Here is a 22,460-nt window from a genome sequence, read left to right on the forward strand (position 1 = left end):
CAAAATATGCTTGTGGCATGAGAAGTGTGGGAGGTGGGTTGATTAGAAAGGGTAGTGAGTGGTGGGATGAAGAAGTAAGAGTATTAGTGAAAGAGAAGAGAGAGGCATTTGGACGATTTTTGCAGGGAAAAAATGCAAATGAGTGGGAGATGTATAAAAGAAAGAGGCAGGAGGTCAAGAGAAAGGTGCAAGAGGTGAAAAAGAGGGCAAATGAGAGCTGGGGTGAGAGAGTATCATTAAATTTTAGGGAGAATAAAAAGATGTTTTGGAAGAGGTAAATAAAGTGCGTAAGACAAGGGAGCAAATGGGAACTTCAGTGAAGGGGGTTAATGGGGAGGTGATAACAAGTAGTGGTGATGTGAGAAAGAGATGGAGTGAGTATTTTGAAGGTTTGTTGAATGTGTTTCATGATAGAGTGGCAGATATAGGGTGTTTTGGTCGAGGTGGTGTGCAGAGTGAGAGGGTTAGGGAAAATGATTTGGTAAACAGGGAAGAGGTAGTAAAAGCTTTGTGGAAGATGAAAGCCGGCGAGGCAGCGGGTTTGGATGGTATTGCAGTGGAATTTATTAAAAAAGGGGGTGACTGTATTGTTGACTGGTTGGTAAGGTTATTTAATGTATGTATGATTCATGGTGAGGTGCCTGAGGATTGGTGGAATGCTTGCATAGGGCCATTGTACAAAGGCAAAGAGGATAAAAGTGAGTGCTCAAATTACAGAGGTATAAGTTTGTTGAGTATTCCTGGTAGTTTATATGGGAGGATATTGATTGAAAGGGTGAAGGCATGTACGGAGCATCAGATTGGGGAAGAGCATTGTGGTTTCAGAAGTGGTAGAGGATGTGTGGATCAGGTGTTTGCTTTGAAGAATGTATGTGAGAAATACTTAGAAAAGCAAATGGATTTGTATGTAGCATTTATGGATCTGAAGAAGGCATATGATAGAGTTGATAGAGATGCTCTGTGGAAGGTATTAAGAATATATGGTGTGGGAGGCAGGTTGTTAGAAGCAGTGAAAAGTTTTTATCGAGGATGTAAGGCATGTGTAGTGTAGGAAGAGAGGAAAGTGATTGGTTCTTAGTGAATGTAGGTTTGCGGCAGGGGTGTGTGATGTCTCCATGGTTGTTTAATTTGTTTATGGATGGGGTTGTTAGGGAGGTGAATGCAAGAGTTTTGGAAAGAGGGCCAAGTATGCAGTCTGTTGTGGATGAGAGAGTTTGGGAAGTGAGTCAGTTGCTGTTCGCTGATGATACAGCGCTGTTGGCTGATTCATGTGAGAAACTGCAGAAGCTGGTGACTGAGTTTGGTAAAGTGTGTGAAAAAAGGAAGTTAAGAGTAAATGTGAATAAGAGCAAGGTAATTAGGTACAGTAGGGTTGAGGGTCAAGTCAATTGGGATGTAAGTTTGAATGGAGAAAAAGTGGAGGAAGTAAAGTGTTTTAGATATTTGGGAGTGGATCTGGCAGCGGATGGAACCATGGAAGCGGAAGTGAATCATAGGGTGGGGGAGGGGGCGAAAATTCTGGGAGCCTTAAAGAATGTTTGGAAGTCGAGAACGTTATCTCGGAAAGCAAAAATGGGTATGTTTGAAGGAATAGTGGTCCCAACAATGTTGTATGACTGTGAGGCGTGGGCTATGGATAGAGTTGTGCGCAGGAGGATGGATGTGCTGGAAATGAGATGTTTGAGGACAATATGTGGTGTGAGGTGGTTTGATCGAGTAAGTAATGTAAGGGTAAGAGAGATGTGTGGAAATAAAAAGAGTCTTAGTCCATCTCATTTTGTGGGAATAGATAAACAGTATAACACTAATTGGGAAAATCTTACAGGATAAAGAGTCCAGTTGATTGAGATATGTACGTGAGAAAGTGATAGAAGGATGAGAGGGAGATGCAGGGGTTGTAAAAGAAGGTGAATGAGAACTGGGGTGAGAGGATATCAGTAAGCTTCACTGAGATTAGTTATCTAATACTATACAACTATTGTACATTGATTTAGAGAACTTATATATCTTGAAAAATGTCTTAATATTTGTAACCGATTCTCATGGTAGAATTGCTGTATACTCACAACAAATATATTATTTTCATGGAAGGGTCTAATGGATTTCAAAATGAACAGTATGATTCTTGTTGTCATGGTAGGGTTGACAAGTATGAATGCAATGTACATTTATTAATTATAGTATGTGCTCCACAGAATGATTACTCACAAAATAAACAGTAAATAAGATTATTATCACTCTTTCAACGCTCTACTCTTCATTGAATACTTTATTTTATGTACATTAAGAAATAGATATAAAGAAATCAGGGCTACCATTTTGAAGCAAGACCCTTGAGCATTTGTCCAAATCCTTCATTCAGTGTGTCGTAATGCCTTGCACAAAAATTTATAGAATTTTTTTTTTAGATGTACTTAAAAGTAACAACATTCACTCTAAGGTAACTTGTGAAGCATATCTTGTTGGTTGCTGTATTGGTTTGGTTGTTAAATGATAGTGAGGTTAAATGACTGATAAGTATTGATAGTTTGTGTTTCTCAGATGGAAGATTTCTCACAAAGTTAAGATTCCTGTAAAGATATCATTCAGTATTGTGAGTTGGCCCTCAGAGAATAGTGATAGTCTGAAGCTGTGAATATAAAACACCATTTTTGCAAGTCATATTGGATACATATCTTATTAGGTGCATTGATGGCATGATTGGTTTGCGGTCACTGTTGCTCTTAATCGTAGGATGCAACTTTGAGGCTCTTAAGGAATAGGTCATTTTTTCACTGTTTGCTTTGTTTTTATGAGAAGCAGAAGGGTTTGCACAGTAATGTTGCCACTTAGATATCCATAGGCATGAAGAGGAACACAGTAGATTAGGGTACTTGAAAAGCTTGTCCAGAGGTTAACAGTTAGCATCTTTGTTTTTAGATGTGTTCCATACACTTAGTTTTGTACTTTTATGGAATATCTGTATTGATTGGTTGTTTTTATAAAAGAATATCACTTGCATCCACTGTTCACCATACTAAGTCGGCCATATGTATGACAGAAAAATATAATAGTTTTACGTTAATTTTGAGCATTAAATCATATATTTTAGAGTGGAATCTGTGTTGAGAATGGTTCCCAGGTGTTCTCAAGGAACATCAATCTCTTGCAGCAATGTGACCACACTCACGACCAACGGGGGGCTGACTGCTCTTCCTCCACCACCTAAGACAGCACCAACCCTTTCCAACACATCAAAGCTCCCCAGTCATCAACAGCTTCCTTCTCCCACTTCCTCAGTCTCCTCTCCAGGTGTATCTGTACCATCTCCAGCACCTTCACCTTCTCCTACTCCACCACCTCCTCCTCAGACTCCTTCCTCAGCACAGCCCCCCACGCCGTCCAAAATGAGTCCGGGCAGTGTCATAAAGAATTTCTTCAAGTGCGTACGCCTGCCAACCATGAGAATGACTGCTATCTCGTTTATTTCACTGATTATAATCTGATTGTTCAACTAACTGGCATGTTGTTTGTTTGATGTGCCTCTGTTAACCAAGTTGCTTTAAGAGATATTTACTTCAAATTAAAGTATTTAGGTAAGAGTTTAGGATAGTGCCCTTTTTCACCCAAAAGCATGTTTTATTCCATTCCTTTTCTCTAGACAGTGTTTTGTAATGCTGGTATTTTCAAAGTATATTTTATGATAATTAGAAGTATAAATTATCCTAACTGATACTTATAAAAGTTTATGAATGAGATGTTTGCCTGTATGATAATATAGTTTTAGCAGTTTTATTTTATAAAACAATAAACTCATCTTGATTCTGATGAATTTCTTTATTAAGCGTCCATTTTGTCTTCTGTTGAGTGTATTGTGACTTCAGTATGAAATGCTTTTCTTTTTCTTTCCTTTTCCCTGAGAATGGCAAAATAAATTATACAGATAACCGTGTCAGTAATGCTAATAGCTTTTATTAATTCTTCTCAAAAGCCTCTTTCTAGATGAATGTTTTTAATCTTATCTGACTCGACCTGACTTTCCTGCCCTGATGGGTTTACTTAGATAGGTTGAAGGGATTGTAAGTTTTATTTGCATTATTTATCCAAAGAGAGCTCTGTAGAAGCTGGACATATTTAGAAAGAATTATGGTATATAAGCATTGATATCTTGAGATTAGCTGCCTGCTCTTTTCTTCAGAGGAGGTTTGTAAAAATTTTGAAAATATGTAAAAAAGATATATTTTCCCCATAGATGGCCAGTGATGTACTCCTTGAAACTAAGTTGTTGATGTTCCTCACTTGCTCGTCGTTGGTGGTTGATGCCTTGTGTGTGCTAACAAAATAGGTCAGTCACAGCACAGACTTTTGATAGATATTGAATGTTTAACTAAAGTAAATAGTCTAACAAATAGATTCTGTGGTCCAGTTATGTTAAGGGGTTGTTTTAAAAAAAAGCTCGTATTTTGCTGATGCATGTTTTGAAGAATATATAATTTTGTTAAGGTATTGTTTAACTTAACACATCCTGTAATCAGAAACACTAGTTGAGTCTGTGTTATGATTGACCTTGGTGTCACATTGGGTGATGGGAACGCTGTGTAACCTGATGTGTAGCCTGGTGCACTCATCTAGGTCGTTTGTGCCGCCGAGTCGTGACGAGGAGAGCGAAACACAGAGGAAAGCTCATGCCAAGATGGTACGGTCAACCCGGAGATCAACGCAGGGAGTCACCCTTGAAGATATTAAATCTGCTGAGCAGCTTATGAAGAACAAACAACAGCTACAGCAACAACTGCAGCAGCAGCAGCAGCAATCTGTAAGTAGCTGTTATACTTTGATTACTTTTAATTATTTTTCTGTTGGGCAAGATGACGAGGAAGGTGACTACAGGGTTTTTTGAGGAAGGAGTAGATTTGTAGTGTGCTTGGGGATTGGAGCACAGAATCTAACTAAGTTGCTGTTTGTAGGTTACATAGCTATGGTAGCACACTCGAGAAAAGTCCAAGGGCTGACAATTGATTTTAGGAGAATGTGTAAATGGAGGAAATTACAATTTGATGTGGACAAAGTTGATGCAATTGAATGGTGAAACTGGACAGTTGGAGCTTTAAGTGTAAATGAGGATGACTTATAGGAAGTGGAATGCTCTTGGTAACTTGGGGTGAACATGGCAGCAGGAGTAACTAGGGGGGATTGAAGCGAGTTGAAGGGCAGAATGGGAGTTAAGATCCTGAGCATGGTGAGTTTGTGAAGGGAAAAATCAGTGTTACTAAGGTCAGAGATTGGTGTGCTAAAAGGAACAGTACTTCAGACTTTGTTGGATTGTTGTTAGTCATGGGCTGTAAATGCAACAAAAAGGAAAGTTATTATGGGCCTTAGATGCTGCAGAAAGGAAAGTGTTGTATGTGCTGTAAGTGAGATACCTGAAGAGTATGTGGTGTAAGAAAGGTTGGTTTCTTAAGAAATCACATTGTCAGAGATAGATAGTTGTGGTTGTCATTGCAGTCCAAAGTGATCATAGGCTAATTAAGAGGACCCACCATGACGTGCTGAAATAGTTTAGGCATATGGGAAGAATGAATTGAGAGTTGCTGACAGAGAGGATCTATGTGCTGGAAGCAGTGAGAGCGAGAGGGAAGGGTATGCAGAGGAGTAGATGACAGAGAGGATCGATGTGTTGGAAGCAGAGAGAGCAAGAGAGAAGGGGAGGCTGAGGAGCAGATGGAAGATTTGGGTGAAGTAGGTTTTAGGTATCAGGGTCTTAGCATTCATGAGGAGAAGAGGTTTCCTTTAGCCAGTGGGAATTGGAACAATGTGGTACATAGGAGGTGGTTGCTTGTTTGATGGGGTCAAAACATGTTACCATTGAGTTAAGGACATATGAAGTGGTCATGGTATACCATGGAGTAGTCTGTAAGACTTTGGTGTGGATGGTTGACTCTTGATTTTGTTTCATTTTACATGATAGCTCGTGACTGGATGGGTTCAAATGTGGCCACTGTTTGTCTTTTCCTGTTACTACTTCATGGTGTGAAAGGCAGTGTAGTATATAGAAAAACTAAAAGTGTGTATTATAAGTCATTTTTGCATTGTTAGTATGAATGAATGAGGTCATATACAAGTTTGCTGTGCCAAAGTTGTAATTACCTATTTGCACTACATGGAGAGAATTTCACATTTGTGGGGCCCCATCTCTTGAATATTCTGTACTATCATAGAACATTTTCAGATTTTTCTATGATTGAGATAAAGTAGATAAAAAGAACACTGTGCACAGGTTACTTGTCAAAAGATTAGTAGCTGTGTTTATCCTCTCCTCTTGCAGTGACCTTGTTAGTACACCCTTGTGAGGGTGAAGCAATTGTGGCGGGTGCTTCCTGGGCTTCCCAGGATATTCACCTTTATCTTGTATTCTGTGATTATTTTTCTTTCATGTTTTCTACAGAGTTGCTTCTCCCACCTCATCAATATAGCATCAGGAACAGATAACCAATGATCTCATTTGCAATCATCCACTCTAGCTGTCATGTAAAATGCACAAAAACTGTGCCCATCATCCACATCCAAACCCCACCATAACCACCTCATATGTCCTGGTTAAGCCCATTAACAGCACATAACCCCAGTTTACCATGTTAATCCAGTTCAGTCTATTTCATGCACCCTCCTGAATGTTTAGATCTTGGTACCCCAAGGTCTTTTTCTCTCCTTCCTGCCATATCCTTCTTAGTCTCCTTATCCCTCTTCCTCCATCTACTTTAAGATGTGTAGAGTCTTCTTTAGTCATTTTCTCTTTACTCATCCTTTCGACATGTCCAGATCATTTAAGATTACCTTAGACCACTCCCTCAATTATATGCTACTTGTTACCACACCTCTCTTACATTGCCATTTCATACATGATCAACCTACCTCCCACCATATATTGCCCTTAGGTATTTCATATCCAGTTTGTCCACTCGTTTTCCATTGTTTTGTATTCAGGGTCTAAGACTCATGTTTGTGCACCACTGTTAGGAATGTTATGCTTTAAGGACAAAAATTTTTGCCCTAAACCGTTCTTAGTGCTCACAGGCCCTCAGCCCCTTCTCCCACCTTTTGACTCACTATTGTTCACTTGGTTCCATCCACTGTCATATTCATTTACATTTGTCAAAAGCACTCCACTTCCTACAGGTCTTCTAGGGATGTTCTCTCAAACCATCCTATCCTTCTTTCCACCTCAACCATAGTACCTTACTTCTGTTCACATTCAATCTCAACATTCTCCAAAACTCTGATCATAAGCTTTTGGAGTTTCCATTTTGAGTTTGCCACCAGAGCTGTGTCTTTTGCAAATTGGAGCTGACTCACCTCCCATGCCTCCCTGCCTCCAGTTGCTGTAGACCTTCTGCTGTGCCACTAGGGAAAATTTAAATTCCAATACTCCCACAAAGTGTCTAAAGAAATGCAAATTCCATTTTCTGGGAGAAATGTAGGTTATATCACCTAGAAATGTGCAGATCAATCATTAGGGGAGAGGTTCTGCTTACATCAGTACTATCAAATTCACTTTGTGGCAGAGGTAGTGACATTGCATCAGAATGATTGCTGTGCAGTCCTGTGCAGTCAACAAAAAAGTGGCTAAACCAATTTTTTAGACTCATTCAAAGAGTCAGATGGTGACTGTAAAGCTGCCAAAGGGAGAAAAATGACTGGCTTCTCTCAACCAAATTATAAGGGAAGTGAAAGCATGCTACAATGCTTAACAAAGCAGGACATATGAACCGACCACAGTAACTGAGAAACATGATGTGTAACATCCTTCAAGTATGCCTGCACACAGGTTCTGAAATTGCATAAAAGAAACAGAATCCCAAATTTTCTTCATAAATGGAATACGAGCAAGGTTATTAGGTACAGTAGGGTTGAGGGACAAGTCAACTGGGAGGTAAGTTAGAATGGAGAAAAACTGGAGGAAGTGAAGTGTTTTAGATATCTGGGAGTGGATGGAACCTTGGAAGCAGAAGTGAGGCACAGGGTGGGGGAGGGGGCGAAGGTTCTAGGAGCATTGAAGAAAGTGGGGAAGGTGAGAACATTATCTCGGAAAGCAAAAATGGGTATGTTTGAAGGAATAGTGGTTCCAACAATGTTATATGGTTGGAAGGCATGGGCTATTGATAGGGTTGTGCGGAGGAGGGTGGATGTGTTGGAAATGAGATGTTTGAGGACAGTATGTGGTGTGAGGTGGTTTGATCGAGTAAGTAATGAAAGGGTAAGAGAGATGTGTGGTAATAAAAAGAGAGTGGTCGAGAGCAGAAGAGGGTGTATTAAAATGGTTTGGTCACATGGAGAGAATGAGTGAGGAAAGATTGACAAAGAGAATATATGTGCCAGAGGTGGAGGGAACGAGGAGAAGTGGGAGACCAAATTGGAGGTGGAAGAATGGAGTGAAAAAGATTTTGAGCAATCGGGCCTGAACATACAGGAGGGTGAAAGGCGTGCAAGGAAAAGAGTGAATTTGAACGATGTGGTATAGTGGGGTCGACGTACTGTCAATGGATTGAACCAGGCCATGTGAAGTGTGTGGGGTAAACCATGGAAAGTTTTGTTGGGCCTGGATGTGGAAAGGGAGCTGTGGTTTCGGTGCATTACACATGGCAGCTAGAGACTGAGTGTGAACGAATGGGGCCTTTGTTGTCTTTTCCTAGCACTACCTCGTGCACGTGCGGGGGGAGGGGGTTGCCATTTCATGTGTGGTGGGGTGGCGATGGGAATGGCTGAGGGCAGCAAGTATGAATATGTACATGTGTGTATATGTATTTGTGTATGTATATGTATGTATGCTTTGAAATGTATAGGTATGTATATATGCGTATGTGGGCGTGTATGTATATACATGTGTATGTGGGTGGGTTGGGCCATTCTTTCGTCTGTTTCCTTGCGCTACCTCGCTAACGCGGGAGACAGCGACAAGATATAATAGAATATCCATTACTACTCAGTTCAGCATGACAGAGTTAAATTATCATCATTCCAGTCTTTGTTGCTTAGGACATTACTTATTTGCAGTCCAAAGTTTAATGATGATGAGTTTGAGAAGATATATTGGATCCAAGTTAAAGTATCCTAGATCTTTCATTAATAAATTCCGTAAGTTGGCAGAGAAATCATCTTATAGAATTATAACAAAACCTTCCCTTGACACAGAACCTTTTAGTTCTCCCTTTTAATAATAACTTAACTTTCCATGGTATTTAAATCCTTTAATGTAAATGTTGCCTTGAGCAACAACAATACTATAAAGAATATCTTAATCAGAAACTTGCTAGAAAGTTCTTCAGGGTGCATCTATAGAGTACCATGTAGAAATTGTGATAAGTTTGATGTTGGGCAGATTGGAAAGGATCTTTCTGTTAGACTTGAGCAACATAAATATAGTCAAGAACAGTACAAGAATCAAATGCCTTGTTTAATCATGTTAAGAATTATGATCATTGTATTGACTGGAGTAATGCCATCTCAGTTATTATTTCTGACTCTTGTACCATGAAAAATATCATTGAATCTTCTAGCAGTGAAAAGGTTTTACCAAGGATGTAAGGCATGTGTACGAGTAGGAAGAGAGGAGAGTGATTGGTTATGAAGGTTGGTCTGTGGCAGGGGTGTGTGATGTCCCCATGTTTGTTTAATTTGTTTATGGAAGGGGTGGTTAGGGGGCTAAATGCAAGTTTTGGAGAGAGAGGTGAGTATGTAGTATGTTGGGGATGAGAGGGCCTGGGAAGTGTCAGTTGTTGTTTGCTGATGATACTGATCTGTGGCAGATTCGAGGGAGAAACTGCTTAAGTTGGTGACTGCTTTTGGAAAAGCGTGTGAAAGGAGGGTAAATGTGAATTCTTAATAGCAAGGTTATTAGGTTCACTAGGGATAAGGGACTAGTTAATTGGGATGTAAGTTTAAATGGAGAAAAATTGGAGGACGTGAAGTGTTTTAGATATCTGGGAGTGGACTTTGAAGAGAATGGAACCATGGAAACAGAAGTGAGTCACAGGGTGGGGGAGGGGGCAAAGGTTTTGGGAGTGATGAAGAATGTATGGAAAGAAAATATGTTATCTTGGAGAGTAACAATGAGTATGTTTGAAGGAATAGTAGTTCCAACAATATTATAGCATGGGCTATAGATAGGGTTTGCGAAGGAGGGTGGATGCGTTGGAAATGAAATGTTTGAGGATAACATGTGGTGTGAGGTGGTTTGATTGAGTGAGAAGTGGTTTGATCGAGTAAGAAATGAAAGGGTAGGAGAGATGTGTGGAAATAAAAAGAGTGTGGTTGAGAGAGCAGAAGGGTGTGTTGAAATGGTTTGGACATATGGAGAGAATGAGTGAGGAAAGATTAACAAAGAGGATATATGTGGTAGAAGTGGAGGGAACAAGGAGAAGCAGGAGACCAAATTGGAGGTTGAAGGATGTAGTGAAAAAGATTTTAAGTGATAGGGGCCTGAACATACAGGTGGATCAGAGGTTTGCAAGAAATGGAGTTAATTGGAAGGATGTGGTATATCAGGGGCAATGTGTTGTCAGTGGACTGAACCAGGACATGTGAGGCATCTGGGGTATACCATGGAAAGGTCTGTGGGGCCTGGATGTGGATAGGGAGCTGTGGTTTCGGTGCATTACACATGACAGCTAGGGACTGAGTGTGAACAAATGGGGCCTTCTTTGACTGTATTCCTGGCGCTATCTCGCTGAAGCAGGGGATAGCGATGCTGTTTTTTTGTGGAGCAGGGTGGCGACAGGAATGGATGAAGGCAAGCAAGTATGAATATGTATGTGTGTGTGTATGTAATGTCTGTGTATGTGTATGTATATGTTGATATGTGTATGTGCATATGTGGGCATTTATGTAAATTTATATGTATATGAGTGGATGGGCCATTCTTCGTCTGTTTCCTGGCTCTACCTTGCTGACGCGGGAAACAGGGATTATGTATGATATATAAAGAATTGAGTAATATATATTTTTTATGTGATACTTAATTGCTGTTTCCCATGTCAGCAAGATAGCGCTAGGAAACAGATGAAGAATGGCCCAACCGCTCATATATACATGTATATACGTATGCATATACTATTTAATCGAATAGTTATTTTCCTATTTAGGGGCGATCATAGCCTAGCAGTAGCACTCTCGCCTGCCATGCAGGGGTCCCTGGTTCGATCGTGGCTGTTGGAGTGTTGTATATTATATGGAAATGCACGTTCGTATGCACTATATTCGTATGTGTATGCTTCTGTGTTGTACAGTTAGGTTCTGGAAAATGCTATCGGCTGGTTATGTGAGCCTGATGGGAAATGACCGGTGGGGACCCCACTGCTCACCAACGTGAGACGAAAGGTATTCAATTGCATAGTATTCAGATAGTCATTTCCCTATTTAGGGGCAGTCATAGCCTAAAAGTAGCACTTCCGCCTGTCACGCAGGGGTCCTGGGCTCGTTCCTGGCTGTTGGATGTTTTTATGGTATATATGTATGTATGTATGTATAGGTGTGTGTATGAGCATTTATGTATATATATATTTTATTTATTTATTTTGCTTTGTCGCTGTCTCATGTGTTAGCAAGGTAGCGCAAGGAAACAGACGAAAGAATGGCCCAACCCACCCATATACACATGTACATACATACACGTCCACACATGCACATATACATACCTATGCATCTCAATGTATACATATATATGCACACACAGACGTATACATATATATGCACACACAGACATATACATATATACACATGTACATAATTCATACTGTCTGCCTTTATTCATTCCCATCGCCACCCCACCGCACATGAAATAACAACCCCCTCCCCCTCATGTGCACAAGGTAGTGCTAGGAAAAGACAACAAAGGCCACATTCGCTCACACTCAGTCTCTAGCTGTCATGTAATAATGCACCGAAACCACAGCTCCCTTTCCACATCCAGGTCCCACAGAACTTACCATGGCTTACCCCAGATGCTTCACATGCCCTGGTTCAATCCATTGACAGCACGTCGACCCCAGTATACCGCATCGTTCCAATTCACTCTATTCCTTGCATGCCTTTCACCCTCCTGCATGTTTAGGCCCAAATCACTCAAAATATTTTTCACTCCATCCTTCTACCTCTAATTTGGTCTCCGACTTCTCCTCGTTCCCCCACCTCTGAGACATATATTCTCTTGGTCAATCTTTCCTCACTCATTCTCTCCATGTGACCAAACCATTTCAAAACACCCTCTTCTGCTCTCTCAACCACACTCGTTTTATTACCACACATCTCTCTTACCCAATTATTACTTACTCAATCAAACCACCTCACACCACATATTGTCCTCAAACATCTCATTTCCAGCACATCCACCCTCCTGCGCACAACTCTATCCATAGCCCACGCCTCGCAACCATACAACATTGTTAGAACCACTATTCCTTCAAACATACCAATTTTTGCTTTCCGAGATAATGTTCTCGACTTCCACACATTCTTCAAGGCTCCCATAATTTTCGCCCCCTCCCCCACCCTATGATTCACTTCCGCTTCCATGGTTCCATCTGCTGCCAAATCCACTCCCAGATATCTAAAACACTTCACTTCCTCCAGTTTTTCTCCATTCAAACTTACCTCCCAAAAATAAAATATATTCACAGTGTGAATTGTGTGCATGGGTATATATGTATGTGTCTGTGTGTGTATATGTGTGTATACGTTGAGATGTATAGGTGTGTATATGTGGTGTGTGTGGACGTGTATGTATATACATGTGTGTGTGGGTGGGTTGGGCCGTTCTTTCGTCTGTTTCCTTGCGCTGCCTCGCTGGTGCGGGGGACGGCGACGGGGCAAAGTGAATAAATAGATAAATATATATAGGGGAGAAAGAATACTTCCCACGTATTCCCTGCATGTCGTAGAAGGCGACTAAAAGGGAAGGGAGCGGGGGGCTGGAAATCCTCCCCTCTCATTTTTTTTTTAAATTTTCCAAAAGAAGGAACAGAGAAGGGGGCCATATGAGGATATTCCCTCAAAGGCCCAGTCCTCTGTTCTTAACGCTACCTCGCTAATGCGGGAAATGGCGAATAGTATGAAAAAAAAAAAAAATATATATATATATATATATATATATATATATATATATATATATATATATATATATATATATATATATATATATATATATATATATATATATCTTTCTTTTAAACTATCCGCCATTTCCCACATTAGCGAGGTAGCGTTAAGAACAGAGGACTGGGCCTTTGTGGAATATCCTCACCTGGCCCCCCTCTGTTCCTTCTTTTGGAAAATTAAAAAAAAGAAAAAAAAAACGAGAGGGGAGGATTTCCAGCCTCCTGCTCCCTCCCCTTTTAGTCGCCTTCTACGACACGCAGGGAATACGTGGGAAGTATTCTTCATCCCCTATTCCCAGGGATAATATATATATATATATATATATATATATATATATATATATATATATATATATTTTTTTTTTTTTTTTTTTATTTTGTCGCTGTCTCCCGCGTTTGCGAGGTAGCGCAAGGAAACAGACGAAAGAAATGGCCCAACCCCCCCCCCATACACATGTACATACACACGTCCACACACGCAAATATACATACCTACACAGCTTTCCATGGTTTACCCCAGACGCTTCACATGCCTTGATTCAATCCACTGACAGCACGTCAACCCCTGTATACCACATGGCTCCAATTCACTCTATTCCTTGCCCTCCTTTCACCCTCCTGCATGTTCAGGCCCCGATCACACAAAATCTTTTTCACTCCATCTTTCCACCTCCAATTTGGTCTCCCTCTTCTCCTCGTTCCCTCCACCTCCGACACATATATCCTCTTGGTCAATCTTTCCTCACTCATTCTCTCCATGTGCCCAAACCATTTCAAAACACCCTCTTCTGCTCTCTCAACCACGCTCTTTTTATTTCCACACATCTCTCTTACCCTTACGTTACTTACTCGATCAAACCACCTCACACCACACATTGTCCTCAAACATCTCATTTCCAGCACATCCATCCTCCTGCGCACATCTCTATCCATAGCCCACGCCTCGCAACCATACAACATTGTTGGAACCACTATTCCTTCAAACATACCCATTTTTGCTTTCCGAGATAATGTTCTCGACTTCCACACATTTTTCAAGGCTCCCAAAATTTTCGCCCCCTCCCCCACCCTATGATCCACTTCCGCTTCCATGGTTCCATCCGCTGACAGATCCACTCCCAGATATCTAAAACACTTCACTTCCTCCAGTTTTTCTCCATTCAAACTCACCTCCCAATTGACTTGACCCTCACCCCTACTGTACCTAATAACCTTGCTCTTATTCCCATTTACTCTTAACTTTCTTCTTCCACACACTTTACCAAACTCAGTCACCAGCTTCTGCAGTTTCTCACATGAATCAGCCACCAGTGCTGTATCATCAGCGAACAACAACTGACTCACTTCCCAAGCTCTCTCATCCCCAACAGACTTCATACTTGCCCCTCTTTCCAGGACTCTTGCATTTACCTCCCTAACAACCCCATCCATAAACAAATTAAACAACCATGGAGACATCACACACCCCTGCCGCAAACCTACATTCACTGAGAACCAATCACTTTCCTCTCTTCCTACACGTACACATGCCTTACATCCTCGATAAAAACTTTTCACTGCTTCTAACAACTTGCCTCCCACACCATATATTCTTAATACCTTCCACAGAGCATCTCTATCAACTCTATCATATGCCTTCTCCAGATCCATAAATGCTACATACAAATCCATTTGCTTTTCTAAGTATTTCTCACATACATTCTTCAAAGCAAACACCTGATCCACACATCCTCTACCACTTCTGAAACCGCACTGCTCTTCCCCAATCTGATGCTCTGTACATGCCTTCACCCTCTCAATCAATACCCTCCCATATAATTTACCAGGAATACTCAACAAACTTATACCTCTGTAATTTGAGCACTCACTCTTATCCCCTTTGCCTTTGTACAATGGCACTATGCACGCATTCCGCCAATCCTCAGGCACCTCACCATGAGTCATACATACATTAAATAACCTTACCAACCAGTCAACAATACAGTCACCCCCTTTTTTAATAAATTCCATATATATATATATATATATATATATATTATTTTGCTTTGTCGCTGTCTCCCGTGTTAGTGAGGTAGCGCAAGGAAACAGACAAAAGAATGGCCCTACCCACCCACTTACACATGTATATACATACACATCCACACACGCAAATATACATACCTATACATCTCGACGTATACATATATATATACACACACAGACATATACATATATACACATGTACATAATTCATACTGCATGTCTTTATTCATTCCCATCGCCACATCGCCACATGAAATAACAGCCACCTCCCCCCTCATGTGTGCGAGGTAGCGCTAGGAAAAGACAACAAAGGCCCCATTCGTTCACACATACGTATATACATGTGTATATGAGTAGATGGGCCATTCTTTGTCTGTTTCCTGGTGCTTCCTTGCTGATGCGGGAAACAGCAATCAAGTATGATATATCTAATATATAGATATTTATATATGAGAAAGGTGGGAGATGGGCAGATTAGAAAGAGTAGTGAGTGTTGTGATAAAAAAGATAAAGTTGTTAGTGAAAGAGAAAATTGAGGCATATGGATGATACTTGCAAGGAAGGAGTGCAAATGTCAACGACAGCAGCAGGAGATCAGGAGGAAGGTCTAAGAGTTGAAAAAGAGGCCAAATGAGAGTTGGAATGAGAGAATATCATTAAACTTTAGGATGGATAAAAAGATGTTGTAGGATGGATAAAAAGATGTTGTGGAAGGAGGTACATAATGCATGTAAGACAAGAGTACAAATGGTAACATCAGTGAAGTGGGCAAGAGGGTGACAACAGGTAGTGAATAAGAGTATTTTGAAGGTTTGTTGAATGTGTTTGATGACAGAGTGGCAGATGTAAGGTGTTTTGGTTGGGATGGTGTATGAAGTGAGAGAGTCAAGGAGAGTGGATTGGTTAAGAGGGAAGAGGTGGTAAAAGCCTTATGGAAGATGAAATCCAGCAAGGCAGCAGGTTTTGGATGGTATTGCAGATGAATTTATTAAGGAAGTGGGTGACTGTGACTGGTTGGTAAGGATATTTAATGTTTGTATGGATCATGGTGAGGTGCCTGAGGATTGACAGAATGCATGTATATAGCCATTGTACAGAGAGAAAGGAGATAGAGATGAGTGTTCAAACTACAGAGGCATAAGTTTGTTGAGTATTCCTGGAAAATTGTATGGGAGGGTATTGATTGAGAGAGTGAAGGCTTGTACAGAGCATTAGATTGGGGAAGAGCAGTATGGTTTCAGAAGTGATGGGGGATGTGTGAATCAGGTGTTTGCTTTGAAGAATGTGTGTAATAGATACTTAGAAAAACATATGGATTTGTATGTAGCATTTATGGATGTAGAGAGGGTATATGATAGGGTTGATAAGAGATGCTTTGTGGAAGGTATTAAGAATATATGGTGTTGGAGGTAATCTGCTAGAAGCAGTGAGAGGTTTTTATCATGGGTGTAAAGCATATGTACGAGTAGGAAGAGAGGAGAGGGATTGGTTCTCAGTGAAGGTTGGTCTGTGGCAGGGGTGTGCGAGGTCTCCATGGTTGTTTGATTTTTTAGGGATGGGCTGGGTAGGGATGTGAATGCAAGAGTTTTGGAGAGTGGGGTGAGTATGCAGTCTGTTGGGGATGAGAGGGCCTGGGAAGTGAGTCAGGTGTTGTTCACTGTTGATACAGCACTGGTGGAAGATTTGAGTGAGAAACTAGATGTTGGTTGCAGAGTTTGGAAAAGTGTGTGAAAGGAGAAAGTTAAGAGTACATGTCTATAAGAGCAAGGTTATAAGGTTCATCAGGTTGAGGTACAAGTTAGTTGGGATATGAATAAGTTTAAATGGAGAAAAATTGGAGGAAGTGAAGTGTTTTAGATATGTGGAAGTGGACTTTGCAGAGAATGGAACCATGGAAGTGGAAGTGATTCATAGGGTGGGGGAGGGGGCAAAGGTTCTGGGAGTGATGAAGAATGTGTGGAAAGAAAGAATGTTATCTTGGAGAGCAAAAATTGATATGTTTAAAGGATTCATAGTTCTAACAATATTATATGGTTGCAAGGCATGGGCTATTGATAAGTTTGTGTGGAGGAGGGTGGATGTGTTGAAAATGAAATGTTTGAGGACAATATATGGTGTGAGTTGGTTTGATCAAGTAAGTAGTGAAAGGGTAAAAGAGATGTTTGGTAACAAAAAGATTGTGGTTGAGAGAGTAGAAGAGGGTGTGTTGAAATGGTTTGGACAGATGGAGAGAATGAGTGAGGAAAGGTTAACAAAGAGGATATATGTGTCAGAGGTGGTGGGAACAAGAAGTGGGAGACCAAATTGGAAGTGGAAGGATGGAGTGAAAACGATTCTGGGCAATCAAGGTCTGAATATGTAGGAGGCTGAAAGGCATGCAATGAATAGAGTGAATTGGAACAATGTGGTATACTTGGGTCGACGTGCTATCAATGTATTGAACTAGGGCATGTGAAACATCTGGGGTAAAACCATGGAAAGGTCTCTTGGGAGGTGTGGTTTCGGTGCATTACACTTGACAGATGGAGAATGAGTGAGTGGATGTGGCCTTTTTTCTTTGTTTCCTGGCGCTTCCTTGCTGATGCAGGGGGTGGCGATGTTGTTTCCCATTGGGTGGGGTGGTGCTGGTAATGGATGAAGGCAAGCTAGTATGAATATTTACATGTGTACATATTTATGAACAATTAAATAACAGTTTACAATTTTCTGTTTCACTCAGTAAGGTGGCCAAAGTCTTGCATATTCAGGAACAGAGCTCATAATCCTCGTCCAACATGAACACAGTAGTGATGCTGCTTTATTCTTGAATTCACTTCTTATCCTCCTTGTCCCAAGTTAACTCTCTCTTTGCATGGTTTATCTGTATGGTAAACACAAGTTTTTATGAATAAGTTCTTAGCTGTAATGTTCTCACTTGCGATATAGATATGAATTCCTTAAGTAGATGGGGTAGTCATAGGAAGTTGTTGTGAAATGGTAGTACTAGGAGGTTTTTAGTGTTATTGGATTAATTATCTTTTGAGTTGAAAACTCTCTTCCTGGCAGTGTATAAGAATTTCTCAATGAAGGTTGTGGGGTACTTTTAGAATCATGCAATTTTATCTTTGCTGATTTTACATGAAAAATCAAGAAATTACTGATTGCAAATGTGGTACACATGAAGTAACATTGATGTGAATACAGACTTTTTTATGTTACCATGGTGACTTGAGTAGAATTGTATATACATAAATGAAAAGAAATATACAGGTTTTCTAAAAATGCTCAACTTGAGCTGTTTCATATTTCTGTTAACTTTGAAGAATGTCATGCAGAGATTACTCAGCATGGTGGAAAGGGGATTTCCCATTGCCGTGCCAAAGCTATAGATAGTACTTCATAATTAAGAATAAACTTGCTTTTGTTGTAAAACTACATCAGTTAGATGATTGTAGTCAGAGATAAGGGAAGGTTGTGCTTACCAAGTTCTGACAAAATCACCAGCAAATTGTTCACTGGAACTTTAATGAAGAGTGGCTTCACATCAAAACTTGTTAGCTTATAGCTGAAATTTACATGTATGTTATTTAATTTGTTGACAAGATCCTAATTATTTTTGTTTGGAAGATTTTACCAACTCGTGGGTTCATCAAAACCACAAGTGACTTCAAGACACTTGATATTTAAGAAATATTTCAGTTTAGGGGAGACTGATCTGGAGCGAGCTTTAGTGCATGATATTTGAATTTTTCTTAAGACTACGAATCTTTTAATATTTTATGTTCAACCTTCTGCTGTCTTTTATGAATACTACTTTGGGAGTATGGATGGTATACAGTGTATTATTTTGGTACTTTTTGGCTGATTTTAAGTTCCGGCTTTTGCCCATTGTTCACCATGATCATAGCATTCATTCACATCTAACCTAAAACATAGATATGTTTAAGTCCCTTGCATTACGGATATCAAGTTACAGAATTTTGCATTTGAAAAATTTGTAAATAACTCAACAGATTTGCAATACAAAATGGAAAGTTAACACTCCAGATCTGTATTTATTTGTTTATTTATTTGTGTATTCATATATTTATGTATGTATGACTCATGGTGAGGTGCCTGAGGATTGGCGGATGCATGCATAGTGCCATGGTACAAAGGCAAAGGGGATAAAGGTGAGTGCTTAAATTACACAGGTATAAGTTTGTTGAGTATTCCTGGGAAAATATATGGGAGGGTATTGATTGAGAGGGTGAAGGCATGTACAAAGCATCAGATTGGGGAAGAGCAGTGTGGTTTTAGAAGTGGTTGAGGATGTGTGGATCAGGTGTTTGCTTTGAAGAATGTATATGAGAAATACTTAGAAAAGCAAATGGATTTGTATGTAGCATTTGTGGATGTGGAGAAGGCATATGATAGAGTTGATAGAGGTGCTCTGTGAAAGGTATTAAGAATGTATGGTGTGGGAGGTAAATTGTTAGAAGCAGTGAAAAGTTTTTATCGAGGATGTAAGACATGTGTACGCTTAGGAAGAGAGGAAAGTGATTGGTTCTCACTGAATGTTGGTTTGCTGCAGGGGTGTGTGATGTCTCCATGGTTGTTTAATTTGTTTATGGATGGGGTTGTTAGGGAGGTGAATGCAAGAGTTTTGGAAAGAGGGGCAAGTTTGCAGTCTGAAAGAGGGATAAAGGTGAGTGCTGAAATTACACAGGTATAAGTTTGTTGAGTATTCCTGGGAAAATATATGGGAGGGTATTGATTGAGAGGGTGAAGGCATGTACAAAGCATCAGATTGGGGAAGGGCAGTGTGGTTTTAGAAGTGGTTGAGGATGTGTGGATCAGGTGTTTGCTTTGAAGAATGTATATGAGAAATACTTAGAAAAGCAAATGGATTTGTATGTAGCATTTGTGGATGTGGAGAAGGCATATGATAGAGTTGATAGAGGTGCTCTGTGGAAGGTATTAAGAATGTATGGTGTGGGAGGTAAATTGTTAGAAGCAGTGAAAAGTTTTTATCGAGGATGTAAGGCATGTGTACGAGTAGGAAGAGAGGAAAGTGATTGGTTCCCAGTGAATGTAGGTTTGCTGCAGGGGTGTGTGATGTCTCCATGGTTGTTTAATTTGTTTATGGATGGGGTTGTTAGGGAGGTGAATGCAAGAGTTTTGGAAAGAGGGGCAAGTTTGCAGTCTGAAAGAGGGATAAAGGTGAGTGCTCAAATTACACAGGTATAAGTTTGTTGAGTATTCCTGGGAAAATATATGGGAGGGTATTGATTGAGAGGGTGAAGGCATGTACAAAGCATCAGATTGGGGAAGAGCAGTGTGGTTTTAGAAGTGGTTGAGGATGTGTGGATCAGGTGTTTGCTTTGAAGAATGTATATGAGAAATACTTAGAAAAGCAAATGGATTTGTATGTAGCATTTGTGGATGTGGAGAAGGCATATGATAGAGTTGATAGAGGTGCTCTGTGGAAGGTATTAAGAATGTATGGTGTGGGAGGTAAATTGTTAGAAGCAGTGAAAAGTTTTTATCGAGGATGTAAGGCATGTGTACGAGTAGGAAGAGAGGAAAGTGATTGGTTCTCACTGAATGTTGGTTTGCTGCAGGGGTGTGTAATGTCTCCATGGTTGTTTAATTTGTTTATGGATGGGGTTGTTAGGGAGGTGAATGCAAGAGTTTTGGAAAGAGGGGCAAGTTTGCAGTCTGTTGTGGATGAGGGAGCTTGGGAAGTGAGTCGATTGTTGTTCGCTGATGATACAGCGCTGGTGGCTGATTCGTGTGAGAAACTGCAGAAGCTGGTGACTGAGTTTGGTAAAGTGTGTGTGAAAGAAGAAAGCTGAGAGTAAATGTGAATAAGAGTAAGGTTATTAGGTACAGTAGGGTTGAGGGACAAGTCAATTGGGAGGTAAGTTTGAATGGAGAAAAACTGGAGGACGTGAAGTGTTTTAGATATCTGGGAGTGGATTTGGCAGTGGATGGAACCATGGAAGCGGAAGTGAGTCACAGGGTGGGGGAGGAGGCGAAAGTTCTGGGAACGTTGAAAAATGTGTGGAAGGTGAGAACATTATCTCGGAAAGCAAAAATGAGTATGTTTGAAGGAATAGTGGTTCCAACAATGTTATATGGTTGCGAGGTGTGGGCTATAGATAGAGTTGTGTGGAGGAGGGTGGATGTGTTGGAAATGAGATGTTTGAGGACAATATGTGGTTTGATCGAGTAAGTAATGAAAAGGTAAGAGAGATGTGTGGTAATATGAAGATTGTGGTTGAGGGAGCATAAGAGGTTATTTTGAAATGGTTTGGTTACATGGAGAGAATGAATGAGGAAAGATTAACAATGAGGATTTGTGTGTCGGAGGTGGAGGGAGTGAGGAGAGGTGGGAGACCAAATTGGAGGTGGAAAGATGGAGTGGAAAAGATTTTGAGTGATCGTGGCCTGAACATGCAGGAGGGTGAAAAGCGTGCAAGGAATAGCATGAATTGGAACATTGTGGTATACCGGGGCCGATGCGCTATCAGTGGATTGGACCAGGGCATGTGAAGCAGCTGGGATAAACCATGGAAAGTTTTGTGCAGCCTGGATGTGGAAAGGGAGCTGTGGTTTCGGTGCATTATACATGACAGCTAGAGACTGAGTGTGAACGAATGTGGCCTTAGTTGTCTTTTTCTAGTGCTACCTCGCATGCATGCGGGTGGAGGGGGTTGTCATTTCATGTGTGGCGGGGTGGCGATGGGAATGAGTAAAGGCAGCAAGTATGAATTATGTACATGTGTATATATGTATATGTCTGTGTATGTATACATATGTATACGTTGAAATGTATAGGTATGTATACTTGCGTATGTGGACGTGTATGTATATACATGTGTATGTTGGCGGGTTTGGCCGTTCTTTCATCTGTTTCCTTGCAGTACCTCACTAACGCGGGAGACAGTGACAAAGTATAATAAATGAATATATTTTTTTTTTTTTTTGCTTTGTCACTGTCTCCTGCGTTTGCGAGGTAGCACAAGGAAACAGACGAAAGAAATGGCCCAACCCACCCCATACACGTGTATATACATACACACACGCAAATATACATACCTACACAGCTTTCCATGGTTTACCCCAGACGCTTCACATGCCCTGATTCAATCCACTGACAGCACGTCAACCCCGGTATACCACATCGATCCAATTCACTCTATTCCTTGCCCTCCTTTCACCCTCCTGCATGTTCAGATCCCGATCACACAAAATCTTTTTCACTCTATCTTTCCACCTCCAATTTGGTCTCCCACTTCTCGTTCCCTCCACCTCCGACACATATATCCTCTTGGTCAATCTTTCCTC

The 22,460-nt window shown here is 40.6% G+C and overlaps 1 protein-coding gene across 18 annotated transcripts in view; it reads left to right on the forward strand.

The window, feature by feature from the left end:
- The window catches only part of Mbs (Myosin binding subunit), a 414,505-nt gene that overhangs the window by 212,070 nt on the left and 179,975 nt on the right, over nucleotides 1-22,460 (forward strand). For 9 of the 18 annotated variants that reach the window (XM_071665288.1, XM_071665284.1, XM_071665281.1 and 6 more), the window contains 2 exons: nucleotides 3,152-3,421; nucleotides 4,594-4,795. In XM_071665288.1, the coding sequence (XP_071521389.1) occupies nucleotides 3,152-3,421; nucleotides 4,594-4,795 (472 nt within the window). The remainder of the gene's footprint in view (nucleotides 1-3,151; nucleotides 3,422-4,593; nucleotides 4,796-22,460) is intronic. The other 9 variants (XM_071665302.1, XM_071665305.1, XM_071665336.1 and 6 more) reach the window with 2 other exon arrangements.

This window comes from Panulirus ornatus, chromosome 1 (assembly GCF_036320965.1).
Source record: "Panulirus ornatus isolate Po-2019 chromosome 1, ASM3632096v1, whole genome shotgun sequence".
Classification (NCBI taxonomy): Eukaryota; Metazoa; Arthropoda; class Malacostraca; order Decapoda; family Palinuridae; genus Panulirus; species Panulirus ornatus.